A 17,443-nucleotide genomic window follows, 5' to 3' on the forward strand; every position below is an offset into this window, starting at 1 on the left:
ATAATACGCATTATTTCATGATTTCGAATTCAGTTTCCACAATTGCTAGATCGTTGAACTTTGCATGTTGAACATCTGTCGCGCAGTTTTGTGAAAAGAAAGCATTATTTATTTCTGAATTTTGTTTATATTTCACATTCGTCGAAATTATAATAAGTTTCCAATTGAGAACTGTTATTCTAGTAGAATTTATATGAGATTCAACTCAATATTTGATATATTCGAATATTAAAAATGGAATTGAAACCGGAAAATCGATTGATCATTTTGGAGAAGAAATCACAATTATTGTTTACACGATTGCAGGATATGTATGATACAGGAAAGAAAGCGGAGAAGGATAAGAAACTGATTTCAGCTTTTCTTTCTAAGTCGCGCCATCGGGAAATTGTTAGAAGAGAATTCATTGAAACTATTGACGCAATTAATGAAATATCATTTTTGGTAAAAGACAATTTTAAACCTTCCTATAGACAGGTAGAATCATTCGAGGAAATATTTTGTTTAGTAAACGAGTACTTTTCCAACTTCGAGGAGAAAAAGGCATCCGAAGTAAATGCCACGAAAGCTGGAACATCTAGTCAGCCTTCAAATTCAAAGTTAGACCCAATTAATTTACCTAACTTTGGGGGGTCTTTGGAAGATTGGCCTTTGTTTTACCAATTGTTTAAAAAAATGGTACATGAGAACAATGCATATACTGATGTGGAAAAAGTTGCATATTTGGTTAATCATTTGAAAGGCTCAGCACTGTCGATATGTACGTCTATTCCGCCTACTGCAGAAAACTATGAACTTATGATGAACGCATTGAAAAATCGTTATGAAGATAGACATGCAATTGTTAGGTTATATCTTGATAAAATTTTTAATTTCAAACCACTTTCTGTAGAGTCAGACCAAAGTTTGGATAGTTTTTTGTCAAATTTTGTGGAGCCGGTAAATGCCTTGAAACAATAGAATTTCAAGCATCTAGCAGATATTTTGTTTCTCCATTTAGGGATTAAAAAATTGGATCCATGTACAGCTAAACTGTTTGAATACGAAAATCGCTTGTGTACAGACATTCCCCCAGGTGACCATATCTCATAACAGTTATGAAGCAGAAATGTATCCCACGCTCCTTGTTTTATAACAGATATATCACACTAAGAGTACAAATACAGAGCGCTTATGTAGCAGCTATGCTCCTATGTCCGCCTCAAACAAGGAACACATCTCCTTTCTGAAAGGAGCATAAATAGTTCAAACATGGATCATGCAAATATTTGTTTCATGGGAGATCTATATATATTACGTTCATGTGCTATGTTTATTATGTTTCATTTGTTATTGAAAATGCTTTCAAAAAAAGCATTAAAAATTATGGAAATTAATATCAACTATTGCAATATTGAACTCGTATTTTGATTTTTCAAATAGTGTGTATTTATCGATCATTTTTGAAAATAAAATTGATTATTGTTCTCCAAGAAAAATTAGGGCATGTCTTTCTGGTCTTTGCACTTTCCTGCATTCCATAAAAAAAAAAATCAACAGTTCATTAATGCAGGAAAGTGCAAAGACCAGAAAGACATGCCTAATTTTTCTTGGAGAACAATAATCAATTTTATTTTCAAAAATGATCGATAAATACACACTATTTGAAAAATCAAAATACGAGTTCAATATTGCAATAGTTTATATTTCCATAATTTTTCATGCTTGAAAAGAATACTACATATATGCATATTTCATATCTTTCTGAAGAAAATTTTTAATATAAGTATATGATTTATTCATTTATTTCTACATATGAGGTACATGCAACACGTGAGGAAATATCTTATATCGAAATTTACACCAAACAGGACATTATTTATTCAAATATAATTTTTATATGCTGGATATAATAAAAACATAGCCTATTATGTGTTATAGGACTGCTATGAAAATACGAGAAATGATTTATTGACCTACAGTTCGATATCCATATCACTTTAATTCTTTTCAGTAATTCATCATTTCACTGGAAAATCACTATGATACACAAATAACTTATCAAACGTTCAATATCAATATCAACGTCTAAATGATAATAAATACATATCGAAACGACAGCAGTATCAATAGCATTTCTCACAATCCTCCATATTTGTTTACGTTTTACAGCGCCCTCGACGGTAGTTAAAACGCTTATGGTGTCATGCTATGTTCATGATCTCAAAATGATACATGGCAAATAAAGAACAATGTTACAAATATGTTACGTGGATATCAGGGAGCGGGAACATGAAATTTACAAAATGTGGATATAATTTCGATACAGCACAGGTACATCTCAAATATCGCATCAGACACGTAATGGTTACAGAAAAATAACACATAACAAAGTTCCCCATTCGATCTCCCAAGAAAACATAACAGATATGTTACTGGTCACTTGGGCCTAAATTCGATGACTTGGTTAAGTTCGTCAATGAGCAGGCAAAAATTTTATCTCGTTCACATATTTTTTCGAAGTCTGTCAACAAAATGCAATGCCAGAATAGTATTAAGTCAAATAATGCTTCAAAAAATTCGAATTCATTTAACTATGCATTGTGGTCTCACGATGATAGTAAGAAAAATCTCACGAGAAATTGCAACTTATGCTTATTATCTCTACATCCATTATATCAGTGCAATACTTTCAAAGACATGAATGTTAATGATAGATGGTCTTACGCACGAGGCAACCGTATATGTTTTCAGTGTTTATCACCGTTTCATTTGAACAATTCTTGTAAATCAATGACAGGGTGTCATGTCAGAAATTGTAATAAAAAACACCATACACTACTTCATCAGCAATTAAATTCGCAGGTTTCAAATTCATTAAGGCCAAATGAAGTTAATTTAGGGAACAATAATACAGAAGTAAAGTCGGAATCTAGTATCGAAAATAGTAAGTCTTCAATAAGTTTTTGTTCTACCAATCTGTTATACTGTTAGCCACCGTCACTGTTCTTGTTAAAGATGGACAGGGTCGTACACATGAACTTAGGGGAATCTTAGACGGAGGTTCTCAATCAAATTTTATTACACGCGATGCCTGTCGAAGGCTGAGCTTACAGACGGAACCTATTCAGTCGGTTGTCAAAGGTATTGGTGCAGATTCCCTCAATATTTCAACTTGTGCCCTTCTAGAATTTTATTCGAAGTTTGATTTGTCAAATGCTTACGCTGTTCACGCACTTGTAATCGACAAGTTGAGCGATAGTATACCTACGTCTACTGTCTCAACTGAAAGTGTGGAGCATCTATCAGGCTTACCTTTAGCTGATTCAAAATTTTACGAACCTCGGAAGGTTGATTTATTAATAGGCGCAGAACTTTGGCCTCTGATTTGTGGAACCAATAAAATTGAGGGAAAGGAAAATAGCCCTGTAGCATTGGAAACCACGTTGGGATATGTTGTAATGGGACGCACATCTGTTCAAACGCATCGCAGTTCTAACATATGTCTCTTTACTGAGCATGCGATGACGCATTCTCTTGATGGGCTTTTACAAAAATTTTGGGATTTGGAGGAGATACCTAGGTCTAAAGTATTAAGTGCAGAAGAGGAACAATGTGAGATATTATTCCAAAATAGTTGGACACGAAATGAAAATGGTTCTTTTACTGTACGTCTCCCATTTTGTCGATCTCCAGAAATGCTGGGATCATCTCTGCAAATTATTATAGTATCTCTAAATTTCTATCGTTAGAAAAAAGAATTTCAAAAGATCACAATATTTATCAACTATACAAAAATGTTATAGAGGACTATGAAAGGGAGAATATAGTTTCAAAAGTTGGTAGATTATTTGAGGTAAAAAACCATATTGCTTATTATATGCCATTCCATGGGATATACCACCCAGATCACCCGACAACTCGGTTACGAATTGTATTTAACGCATCCGCTCCAACCACGTCTTCTTATTCGCTTAATGATCTTCTACATGTCGGTCCTAAGTTACATACAGATATTTTTGAGGTATTGATTAGATTCAGATTATTCCCATTCGCCTTCACTGCTGACCTGAAACAAATGTTTTTGCAGATCTGGATACAAAAAGTGTATAGGCGATATCAACGTTTTATTTGGAGAAATGATCAGTCCAGTGATTTAGAAGTGTACGAAGTAAACAAAGTAGTTTTTGGTAGTAGAAGTTCTCCATATTTGGCTAATCGAATTGTCAAATTATTAGCAACCTTGGAAAGGGATAGATTTCCTCTGGCAGCTTCAGTAGCTGAGGAAGATCTCTATGTAGACGATATTGTCCGCTCAGTTGAAACTGAATCGGAGCTTTTTGAGATGCATAAACAATTGAACGCTATGTTTGAATCTGGACATTTTCTGGTTTCCAAGTGGGCTTCAAATTCTGTAGTTTTTATGGAGAAAATTCCGAGAGAGTATCGTTTGTTTAGTGATGTAGATTTCGAACAGAACATTCCATCAAAAGTATTAGGAGTTCAGTGGTCATCTCTGGGGGATTATTTTTCAATTGGTGTTAACACTCCTCAGATATCATGTTCAAAACGCAATATCCTAGCTGTTACTGCACGAATATTTGATCCTTTGGGCATGGTTGCCCCGGTTACTCTTTTCGCCAAACTGATCATGAAAGAATTGTGGGAACAACGCATCGGTTGGGATGATATTCCTCCAAGTTCAATTCTGAAAAAATGGAATCAGTTTATGCATACCCTACCCGATCTAAAAAAGTTTTCGATCAATAGATACATTGGAATGGGCAAGTAACCTTGATCGGATTTGCTGAAAGCTCCATCAAGGCCTATGGAGGTTGCGTTTATGTCAGAACGCTATGCTGTTATCTAAACTAATGCGTACTGTGCTTGATAGTTTTGCCTCCAGATGCAAATTTTCTTCTGTTTTCGCATTCACTGATTCTAAAGTTGTGTTGCACTGGATAAAATCAGATCCATCAAAGTGGAAGACTTTTGTCAGTAACCGATTGGTTAAAATCCAAGAAAGTTTGAGCCCAGACCACTGGCATCATGTTTCTGGAGTGAGTAATCCAGCAGATGTTCTCTCTCGAGGAACTACTGCACCTGAACTTTTAACACACCCATTATGGTTCAACGGACCAACATGGTTAATAGATAACTTCGGCGAATGGCCTATAGAAGCCGTTAAAGATCCAGTGAAAATGCCTGAAATAGAAGAAAGATCTATTTCGCTTCTCTCCACTGACACACAATACTTTGTTTTGGCTCCTCTATTGGATAGAGTTTCTTCCTTTAGGAAGCTTCTGAGAACTACTGCTTTCATTTTCAGAGTGTGCAAACGTAATATAGTAAAGTTACCATATATTACCACTGAGGAACTTGAAAATGCCACTAGATATTGGATCAGATATGTCCAATCTTGTCATTTCCAAGTTGAGTTGAGTAGGTTAGAAAAGGGACTTCCTATTAATACAAATTTAAAACATTTAGATATTTTTCTTGATAATGGAATTATAAGGATAGGGGGTCGTCTGCAGAACGCAAAGTTAAAGTATGATCAGAAACATCCTATATTACTACCTTCAAAGGAAAAATTCGTTGATTTGGTTATTGATCAGTATCATTCTGATTTATTACACGCAGGATCACATATTGTCCTGTCAATAATTCGCCTCAAATACTGGATCCTTTCAGTAAGTAAACGGATTCGATCGCGAATTAGAAACTGTAATACTTGCTATCGTACCAAACCTAAGCCCATATTTCCTAAAATGGCTCCATTGCCGGAATTCCGAGTTAACGAAGCTCGGGCATTTGATCGAACGGGAGTAGACTACGCTGGCCCTTTTCATATAACAATGTTCAAAAGAAGAGGTCAGCCATGCTTGACTAAAGCATATTTCTGTTTATTCATTTGTCTAACTACAAAAGCAATACATATTGAACTGGCCTCGGATTTATCTTCAGATTGTTTTCTTGCTGCATACAAACGATTTATCTCACGAAGAGGTCCTTGTTCTCTTATATTGTCGGATGGAGGGTCTAATTTCATAGGAGCTCGAAGGAAATTAGGTGAATTGGAAAGACTTGTAATCTCTTCAACATTCCAAAAGGACATCGGTACAGAAATGTCCAATAGAGGAATACATTGGAAAATTAACCCAGCTTATGGACCGTGGTTCGGAGGAATTTGGGAGGCAAATATAAAAAGTGTCAAATCGTATCTTAACAAGCTCATAGGTAAACAAATTCTTACTTATGAAGAATTCAACACTGTTCTAGTGCAAATAGAGGCGTTGATGAATAGTAGACCTCTCTGCGTATTGTCTGCTGATCCAAATTCTCCAGCTGCACTTACACCAGCTCATTTTCTCACGGTAGGAACAACTCTGCAAAATCTTCCCTCGGAAGATGTACGAGGTGCGCCCATAAATCGGTTGAATCGATATCAATTAATGGATCGCATCGTACAAGATTATTGGAAAAGATGGAGACTTGAGTACCTCCACACTCTTCAATCGAGAGCAAAATGGACGCGCGAGAGGCCAGGATTATCTGAGGGTACCGTTGTGGTTTTGGTACAGGATAATATACCGCCATTGAAATGGCCACTAGGAATAGTGGACAAAATAATTCCCGGAAATGATGGCATCGTGCGAGTAGTGGATGCACGTACAAACTCTGGTGTTCTTTCTGTTAAAAAAAAAATGGGGAAAACGCGTATCATTTTGAAATTTTATTATTCCGAGTTTTGGTAAATTGAAACAGGGTTTCAAGGTGGGGGGAATGGATGTACATGCGCGACAGGGATAGAAGACAAAATTGCGTCAGGTGTTTTATTCTTGTATCGCGATTAGAAGTCAGTTGAAAAACGCATATGAACGCATATATGTTGATTTATTTTACGGAGTTTTGTGAATTGAATTTAAGTTTTACTTTTGAATATTTCGCTGCGAATGAATCTGTCCGCTTGAATTAGTGCCATAATTACCGAAGCCAGTGTTCGTTCAGCCTTTCCCTTTTTTCCATTAACTTTCCGCTACCTAAGAAAACAACAATATTTCGGACGAACATTTAAAAAAAAGGGTGAGTCCTTTCCAGTTTTTATTTCCTTTTATTAAATATATAAAAGGTGGTCCTTCAATTACATACATAAACAATATGCAGCAGGTCATTCATATTTTTATTAATTCGTTATCAACGTAATCAACATTCAAATATCGATTTATTTATTTACACGAAAGGATAGAAATTTGAATTACCTAAGTATTTATAAGTTATCCTCTTCATCCGAACCATCACTATCGTCAGAGACGTCAGAGTTATCGATGGTTATGTCGCACACTCCATCCGTTTCTGTTTCGTTTTCGTCTGAAATAAAGATATCAATCAATTAACAAAATCATGTTGTTTTTTGCTTTTTTTGGCATATATAAATAAACGAAAAAAATTTGTCATACCTTCAATTTTCAAGTCGATATTAGTGATGCTCGTAATATATACCCAGTCAACCAGAAATGTACCAGTAAGTCGCAGGGAGTACCCAAAAATATCGCATTGAAGCGCTTCTTTGAGAAGTTTCATGGATGTACTTAAGATTTCACATTGTGGACATTAACGTCCGCATATTGTTAAGTTTGTGAATTCCTCAACTTTAGATCCCTAGTGGTTGCATGTAACATCATATTGAGATGTTCCGATGAAGTGAACATAGCTACTATTATGCGACTTCTCTCTATTGATATTTTTGAAATATTGAATCTGTGATATTTTTAGAACATGAAATGATGTGTTGTGAATAAATTTCGATGAACTATACCCAGCGACTTCTCTAAGAAAAACTTTCAGTAACTGTCTGAAATGTTCTATTTATCAGCACGTGGTCTCGAGGTTAACCCATAACCTAAATCCCGCTATGCAAAACGTGGTGTGACGTGTTTCGTTTTGTGACTGCGTTGTGTTGAGAGAATGAACAAACAAAATCTTCATGAATGAATTTTTAGAATAATTTTTTTAACCGAGCTGTTCTATTATTAAATTTAAGTTAAGTGTTACTTGATGTTGATTGATTAATTAACGTGCAGTAAAAGGTGAGTAGTTATATAACCTATTGAAATAATGACAACATCATGATCACTTCTTGGCCCTCTTATCCTCCCCATTTTTGCAGCTTTGTAACGTTCAACTTTCAACATACCTAATATGAATTTAGGTGATAAGTAACATTCATAACCTTCAAAATCAAACTTGGAATTGATTTGAATCATCGAGAGAACTTCAAATTATTATTTTATATACTGTGCTGGAAAAAATCACCTTCTACTGTTGTTAGATTTTTCATGACACTCAATTTATTACTATCAATACAGCTCTGATTTTTTCTTCTTCAGCTGGACCATGCCGTTCCTGAAGTGGAATGAAGATTTATAACAAATATATTTTCTTTATTTTATATATTTGGATTTGTATGAAACATATTAATCTTGAATAAAAAGATATCAGTAATTCATATAGTTGTTCAATTTCCCTTTTGAGGATGAGAGCAGAATGCGAAATATATGTAGGTAAGAGTAAAGAGGTACAAATGAGGCGTTCAGAGCTGAAGAGGCCCAAGCTACATTTTTTCTGAAATTGAGTTTACGAGTAGGTATATAAAATTTTGATTCATTTTCAGGCAGTTCTTTTACTGTTAATTCAATTTCAGAAAAATTGTAGCTTGGGTCACTTTTCCTCGGAACGCCTCGAAATATAGAGTGCAAATTGATTGCCACGATGGTAATTATCAAATTGAACATGAATATAACTTCAATAGAGGATACACTTTGGTAGTTTATTCTGTCAAAATAGTCGTTCCAAAAACCTCCAAAATGAGAAGTCGCAAAGTTGCTGTCTAGGGTGCTTTTTTTACACCTACTATGTGATGTACTGGGTAATTACCCGCGATATGCGATGTTGCGGACATTAAGCACTCTCCAGTAAGTACTGGTGGCCTTTTTTTAAATCAACATTGTGAAGTCGCATTTCCACAGTGGTAATTCCCAACAACTTCCCTGTTACTGAAACTGGTTGACTGGGTAGCGGCAATTGGTCTCCCACAAACCATTCGAAAAAAAATTTATCTTCAATTTTCTCCCATCCATACTCGGGTGGTAATAAATCGGTAGGCACAGGTAGATGTGCATGGCTCCAAAGATGGGCGATGTATGCCGTTCGAAAGAAATGTTGGTTCAGTTCAGCCTTACAGGGCGGGAATAAAGATCCGTCAATTTTTTTTCCAAGTTAAGTGGATTGCAATAACCTTAATCACCGTATACTCTATTGAATTTTAACACACGGGGAGTGTTATTATCATCAACTTCTGTAAATCCATATATACTTCAAACATAGCGCTCTAAAGTATATGAACAATTGATGGAGGTCACAATTGGGAATTTGTGAAATGTCACTCACTGCTTGGATGAACGTTGGAGACTTCCGGAGAATTTCAAACGGTTTTTTTTTCCTTTACGGTTACGGTAAAATGCTGAGTTGAAATCGCATCCACTAACGTCATGAAATCTTGGCAATGCAGAGCACGAATTTGGACCCAACATAATGATCAATATATCCATGTATCAGAACATCGCATTGTTACATGAACATCAGATTTAAAGTGACAGACATGGAAAACCATCTTTGTGTCTGTTTCTTCGTGATCTGGAAACGTTAACAATGGATCGGATGATCGTTGAACTTTACCTTGTTCAACTTTATATTTGTGGCATTCCATATAGTTTACGAAAACTGTTTTATGTTCGACTGCATCATAAACACTTCATTTATGAATTCGTTTAGAGTCCATAATATACTACTTTATTGGACACCACTTTATTGGACATCACTTTATTGGACTCAACTGTCAATATCATTCTGTCAAGTAAATAATCTAAATGCAAATAACACTTTATTCAGGAAGAAGAATTTAACTTCGACCTAAAAACAAAATTATGAATAACTATTCTAAGCATTAACGTGGTAGTGAATATTAAAAACACATTCTTTGTTATTATAAAAATGCATGCCTGAGGAAGTCGAGCTGGAAGTGGAAGCACAGTTTTCGATCTGCAATACCTACTCTTGTACTTCCTGGCCCAATATTCTGGTGGCAACACTTATTTTAGTACTTTCCGATTAATCTATATAGTCCATAGCGAGCTTTCAATTCAATACTGAAGTAAGCCAGAATACTGTCTTCTGTTGATTTCACAATTTTCTTCGCTTTACACCACTTGTTATAGGCCGCATACATATTTTCATAAGCACTTTTAGATTTAGTGGGTAAGAGAGATTCTTTGGCGCTTACGGCTAAATTTTCTACGCTTTCTTCTCCAGCACTATCCATTTTTTGGATTATTATGACGTTTGTCACAAAATTAAGGAAGTAAACAACTATGTTTACTGAGGTTGCCAAGGTGGCTGGTTACTAAGGTAAGAAAATCAAAAGCACACTTAATGTTTTTCAGTAATAAGCCATTTCAGAAAATAAAATTTCTGCATTGCAGTCAAACATAAAGCTTTGTATGCAACTCGTACATAATTAGGCTTTATGGACTTGCCCAAGTTATTGGCCTCGCTCGCTTTGCTCGCTCTGCCATAAACTTTTGGACTCGTCCATAAAAATCTAATTTATGTACTTGTTACATAAATAGCTATTATTCCCAATCCACGATGCCATGTGATTATTTGACCAATCGTCTATTAAAAATTCAACGAGCGCTTCTTTGAAATAAATGCCTTGGGTGCGGGCGTGGGAGGCAGCGGAACTTGGGAAAAAATGCAAAATTTCAAGTGATTTAATCCCGGCTGAAATTTTCTATATGTAATATTAATATGTTAATTGGAAACATAATAGTAAAGTCAGCCGATCGGCGGAGGGTGGAAAATACGTCAGTCGAGCTCGTGAACTTGGGAAAAAAATTTGGAAATCAAGTGATTTCATCCTGAATGAAAACACCTCCATATGATTTCTCACATATATGGAAATATAAAAATGACATTATAACATCAGATAATGTTTATCATTATGTGATGTTTTAGTGTTTTTTAGCATTTCTGAACATCCTACCCATATAGAATTATACATCATTCTGATGGGAAAAAATAATTCAACGAAGTAATAAAATACAGGGTGTTCCATTGAAAAAAATATAGGTTTGTGTCGTATCTTCATAATCATACCTCGAAAAAAAATATTGAGTACGCCCCTGGATTCTACGCAAAATTCTGTATCAGACGTAGTTTTTAGCTCAGCATTTCTAATATCTTCGGAGATAAAGGAAGGGTCCGAAAAGTATATATTTTCAAAATCGCCCTGTATCTCATAAACCGAAACAGTTATGCAAAATCTGATTAGGCCAACTTGAGTTTCACAAAAAAGTAGGACAAAATGGGATGCACTGTAGAATGAAATTTTTTTTCACTATTCTGACAGGATGTCCTAGACCACTGGTTCTTAACCGGTGGTCCGCGGACCACTGGTGGTCCCTGGAAGCACCCAAAGTGGTCCGCGAAGCCATCCGACAGGACATAGGGTTGAACCAGACTGAAGAGCACTTATGGATAACAATTATTTTATATAAGTTTTCTAGAAAAATGCCACCAAAACGAAAGTATGATGGCTATTATATTGAACTGGGTTTCTTCAATAGAAAAAATGGGGAGACTAGACCCCAATGCTCTCTCTTTTCATCGACATATTTATGCGAGTAGGGGTTTTAGATTCTACTGATGATTAAAAACAAGCATCGAAATCGGTTGGATGCCAGTGCCGACATGCCAGTTTGGCATAAAGTACCTAGCACTGAACCAAGGATTCATAAGTTGGTAAAGAGTATGCAGTGAAAAAAATCGCACTGAAATAATAAAGCTTCTGTATATTTATCTGTTTAAAAATGCAAATATAAAATACTGTTGGCTCTGAATGATTGTTGGCGTGTTTCGTTGATTCAAATTTATAACTACAACAACCTTGTTTATTCATTTACAAAAATTGACATTCACGTACTTAATATTACCTCGGAACAGTTGGTGGTCCGTGACAAGACAACAATATTGTCAAATGGTCCCTGATCACTAAAAGGTTTGAAACCACTGTCCTAGACAATTCCACCTATATACAGGTCTAATTTTAGTTCTACAGGGTCGCTTGAATTAATCTGATATGCTCAAGTAAATCCCGAATTTTCCCCTCGGGGTACCCAACTGTCTGATACCCTTTTTATATGTTATATATATTAATATTTTATAATTGTGTTTTTAGAGTGGTTTTGATTACTGATGTTCATTTGACGTCTTGTTGGGCTGGGATTCAAGAAGGCGTCAATGAAAATAAAATAGACACTAATTGTGGTGACTGTCTATTATTCTGAATTAGTTTCTCTTTCAATATTTGAACAGGAAACTTCCTATTGCTAGTTTGTAATTTCTTCATTAGGATCTTTACACCATGCAGGCACACCATTCACCATGATTTCTTATATTCATTTGTTACAGATGTTCCGCAGCAGTTAATGTTTGCTCTGCGTTCTCAGCTTTTTTTGGACGACAGTGATGCTGGATTTTTCGATACTTTAATCGTAAAGTTAACTGAAACTGCTTCAAGATGAGGAAGGCCTGATGCCATCACCTGGGCAACTTGGAATCTCGTGAAGTTCTGACCAAACAATAAGTACACATGAGTTAATCATATTCCATCTTACCTCAATTGGAATACAAAAAATGCATACATATTACATTCAGAGTGTACTATTTTTTATATATAATAATAATAATAATGTTTATTGACCCAAAATAACAAGAAAATACAAATAAATCCACCAATACACAATCATCAACAAAACATTCAAAGACCACAAAAGTGCCAGGCACTTGTCTGTGGTAATAATTTTACTTATCTACATACGCATTTATGCACATATGGAGGTGAGTTTACTTTATTCTTTCTAATCACAATCTAATGCTGAAGGTGAGTAATTACTAAAAACCAAAAGTCCATAATAACTAAATAAAATTATTTCTATTCCAGAAGGAAAACCAAAAGTTCCAGTGTTGTTGTTCTATCCAGTGTCTTATCTGCCTGTTGTAGTTGGAATGAGACCGAATGTCCCTCAAATGCTCTGGAAGCCTGTTGTACAGAAGTGGGGCGAGGTAGGTAAATGTTCTAAGAGTACTCGTTTTACTTAATTTAGGCAAGTTTATATGTTTATTTCTCAATTTTCTGCCTTTCTCAGGTACAGGCAGTGGCGGCTCGTGGTCATGAGAGCTGAGGAGGCTAATAGTTTTCGAGGAGTGTTGGAACAAACTCTTATCAGTCAATAAAGTATACTTCTTCAACATAATGAAAAGTTGTCAGTTCTAAGATTAATTTTGAATGCAAGAGGATGCTATATGCTCCTTTTACTTGTTATGCCTTTCGATAGATCGCGGTAAATTTTTCAAATCTGAAAACCCCGCTTTGAACCATGAAGTATATTCTGTTTGATGAGAAAATAATGAATATGGCCAGCAAAATAATTTTTCCCGTTTGATCGATCCAGTTAACCAATCACATTTATCGTACCAAACAACACTGAAACTTCTATTCGGACGATTTTCGGTAGACTTTAGTGTAATTAAATTTGGTGGAGGTCTTGTAAAGGTTTTAACAACGTGTACAGTTAATCCTCAATATTCAATTCCATTTTATTTTTTTATCCGTATCAGTACTTACCCCTAACGCCCTAACAAAACAACCTATCTTAACAAGAATATATCACAAATTTCCCGAAGTTCCAGTTCTCCACGAAGTCGTTACATTCAAATTGAAAATTGAAATCATAACAACTACCGCCGGATAACGCCCCTACCGCCGGAGATCAAGCGAATATAGACGAAGACGGCACGAAAGAATCGATGGAGAACAGGGGACCTGTGCCTCCTCTGGTACATTTTACGGGCGAATATGGTACAGTAAGTCAGCTGAATTCTTGTTCGGCTAGTATGTGAGTCCAGAGAACGTATGCGTGAGTTACACTATCAACGGAGGCAGCAGGCCCAACAGCCTCCGTCCGATTAGGCAGTACTAGGAAATATTCACATTCGACGCGGCGGACGCGTACGCAGCCGGTGGATTGTATGATTGTTATGCTGGATTTTTATGAGCGGAGGACCGAAAAATGAACTAATTTTTATCTGAATATCTAGTTCAGGTGTTCGGAAAATTTATATAGAAATTACTTTCTGAAAATAAGGACATGCCCGAAGTGAATGTATTTTAGCTCTAAGCTTTATGAGGAGGCTTAGCCTCCCTTGCCTCCTCTGACGAGCCGCCCTTGGGTACAGGTGTAGAAGTGTTGTGCTGATGTATGAGGAGGGTCCTTGCATATAGTTGCCTGGTAGTAAGCAATTTCGCAGTCCTGAATAGGTCTTCCGTTGGATGAGTAATAGGTTTCTTGTAAATAATCTTTAATATCCATTTCTGCATTTTTTCTATTCTTGCATAGTGGCAGTTGGCCATTCCACCCCATGCTAGTATTCCATAGTTTAAGTGTGACTCTATCAATGCATGATACACTGTTTTTAGTTCCTCTTCGTCACATATTTGCCTGATGTTTTTAAATTTGCTCAGCATCGGTCGCAGTTTTCGCACGACTAAATTGGCCTGTTCCTTCCATTTTAAGTGGCTGTCTATAAGGACTCCTAAATATTTTATTGTGTCTGTTTTCCCTATTTTGAATTCATTTTCTGATGAGAGTCTATCAAACGTTGAGATCTTCTAAAATCACTGGTGTAATACATAAATTTTGTCTTCTCCATGTTCACCGTAAGCTTGTTAACGTCAAAAAAATTCAACAACTGACCAAAACCATATTCTGCCTTCTTTTTAACTGCCTCCGATGTTTCTCCCGTGAAAAATAGGACCGTGTCATCAGCGAAACTAATTATATCTGCCTCCAATCCGATATTGAACATTTCATTCACATAAACTAAAAACAATACAGGTCCAAGCACCGTTCCCTGAGGTACTCCGCATGTAATGGTTCTAGGACTACTAGTCGAGCCTCCAATCTTCACACACTGTTGCCTTCCGTTCATGTAACTCGACAGCAATTTATAAGATAGTCCCCTGCATCCACACTCTTCCAACGTCTTCATCAATATTTCATGGTCTACCGTATCAAAGGCTTTTTGCAGATCTACAAATATTCCTATGGCGGGAATGTTTTTATCTATAGCATCCGATATAAGAGCCACCAGTCTAGCAATTGCATCCTGTGTTGATCTTTTTCTTTGAAATCCGTATTGACTATGCGATAGCAAGTTATATTTTGTTAAGAAGCCCACTATTCGTGTTTTCAGGATCCTCTCGAAGATCTTCGCGAAAGTTGACGTCAGGGAAATCGGTCTATAATTTTTCATTTCTTCTTTATTCGACGACTTGTAAATCGGTATAACTATTGCCTTCTTTAAGATTGTCGGAAAGATACCAGTGGAAATGCTAATGTTTATGAGTTTTGTCAGCGGCTTGATGATCAATTCAGCAACAGTTTTCACACATTCGGTTTTAATTCCGTCATGTCCTGGTGCCTTTGCATTCTTGAGTGTCTTAATCTCATACAATACATATAGGACGAGTCTTCGAATTAGTGTTATATCTTTTAACCGATCTATATCTACCTTTCTGCCAATAAAAGGAAATATATAATGAATGATCATTTCGATACACTCTGAGTACCATGTAGAGAGAATTCAATTCCAACCTATATTTTCAATGTCAGCAGTGGGATTCTGACATGTAGAATTCCATCGTCTATGGACGATTTCTACGTTTTGAGGCGATAATCGCCTGCTTAGGTATTCTGTGGACGTATCGCTTACTGTTCGGGTAATTTCGGCGTTTTAACTATCGGAACTAAAAACATGAGTTAAATTATAGTGAATTTGGTGTTGTATAATTATTGTCAGATCAATATTTGGCAGACAATATTTCAATTTGATTCGGTTCTAGGTGCAGTTCTCATTATTAATCGTAATATGTCCTATTATTCCAGTCAATGTAGGAATATCTGAGAACGAAGAAAGATTTTTTAAGTTCTTAAATATGACAAGACATTCAATGCGTCAAGCTAGTGATTCCTTTCCTATTGCGATAAAAATATTTATTCAAATCTTCAGATTAAATGAAGCTAATATGGTTAAATATGTATTAGTGAACGGAATTTCATCCCGTATAAAAAACCCAGTAGCCATCCATGCCACATTAATATTCTTTCTGCACTTACATTTTTGGACTTGGAAGCTGGAAGTCACGAAATAGTGTGAATTTTGATATTTCAATACCCCAGTTTAATGCTTCGAGAGCAGTAAAGGAAGTCACCATGAAAATGTAACAAGTCCTTTAAGTAATTCAATCGAATTTGCTCCAATTAATACTTTTTGTATCATTGATATTTAAATTATATTTTTTTTCCTTCACACTGTTAGTCTGTGGAGTTTCCCAGATTATACTCGGACATATACGCCAAGAGTATTCTGTGCCAACCTTTAATGTGGGTATATAATGTATCGTATTATGTTCACCGTCCCCAAAATGACAGCTTTTTGCATACCAGGTAATTTCAGCTCTTGCAGATGTTTTGTTGTATTTTTGTGCACTAACCCGTTCATACTTATTATCAGGGGTTTTATGTCTACATTGTCTACCCTCCTGAGCAGGGACAGTGCCTCGTATTTGTTGATCTTTTCCCCATAAGACATGTTCAAGTTACAGTCCAGATTCACTGCAAAATCCAGAATGACGACGGTCTTATTCATCTTATTCCACATCACTACATCCAGTCGATTATGTTCTACGGCTATATCTGTGATCACCGTAATGTCCCAATATACTTTGAAGGTCTCGTTCTCTATGATTGTTTGTGGTGAGTATAGGTGATGTGGTGTGAAGTGCGAGAGCAGCTGACATTGCAGACACAGCAGTTGATGCACCACTTTGCCCATATTGTTATGTCGGGCCAAGTATTTAGTACCAGCAATCGTCGAGCAAGCCGAGGAAATATGCTCCACCGACTCCTCAGCAACATTGCACAACCTGCACTTGGTGTTCTCTATGGGAACTTTCATTATATGCTTGCTGTACGTGCGGGTCGGCACCACTTGGATAGCGAATAGTGTCCCCTCCGTCTGCGGATACAGGTAGCCCTGTGTAAGGTAAGAATTGGATTGTGCCATATCAACTTCAGGTCGGCGCAGGCTAGCATAAAATCTCCCATGTAGAGCTTTTGCCTGCCAACTCTGTTCCAGTTTCTCTATGTGGTTTTCTGTTTCAGAATCACCGGATTCTCCCCCTCGGATCAAGATGTGGGCATCTCCCTGTGTGGCTTTCCACCGCTGAACAGGTAAGTGTGTGGCATGAAAATATGCTTTTACTTATTTTTCTTCTTGCAGG

The 17,443-nt window shown here is 36.3% G+C and overlaps 1 protein-coding gene across 4 annotated transcripts in view; it reads left to right on the top strand.

Annotated features, from left to right (window-relative positions):
- The window catches only part of LOC123307906 (cap-specific mRNA (nucleoside-2'-O-)-methyltransferase 1), a 245,095-nt gene extending 232,303 nt beyond the window's left edge, over nt 1–12,792 (top strand). For all 4 annotated transcript variants that reach the window (XM_044890410.1, XM_044890393.1, XM_044890420.1 and 1 more), the window contains one exon: nt 12,511–12,792. In XM_044890410.1, the coding sequence (XP_044746345.1) occupies nt 12,511–12,623 (113 nt within the window). In that variant the 3' untranslated portion in view covers nt 12,624–12,792. The remainder of the gene's footprint in view (nt 1–12,510) is intronic.
- The last annotated feature ends 4,651 nt before the right edge of the window (nt 12,793–17,443 follow it).

Source organism: Coccinella septempunctata, chromosome 1, assembly GCF_907165205.1.
Source record: "Coccinella septempunctata chromosome 1, icCocSept1.1, whole genome shotgun sequence".
Classification (NCBI taxonomy): Eukaryota; Metazoa; Arthropoda; class Insecta; order Coleoptera; family Coccinellidae; genus Coccinella; species Coccinella septempunctata.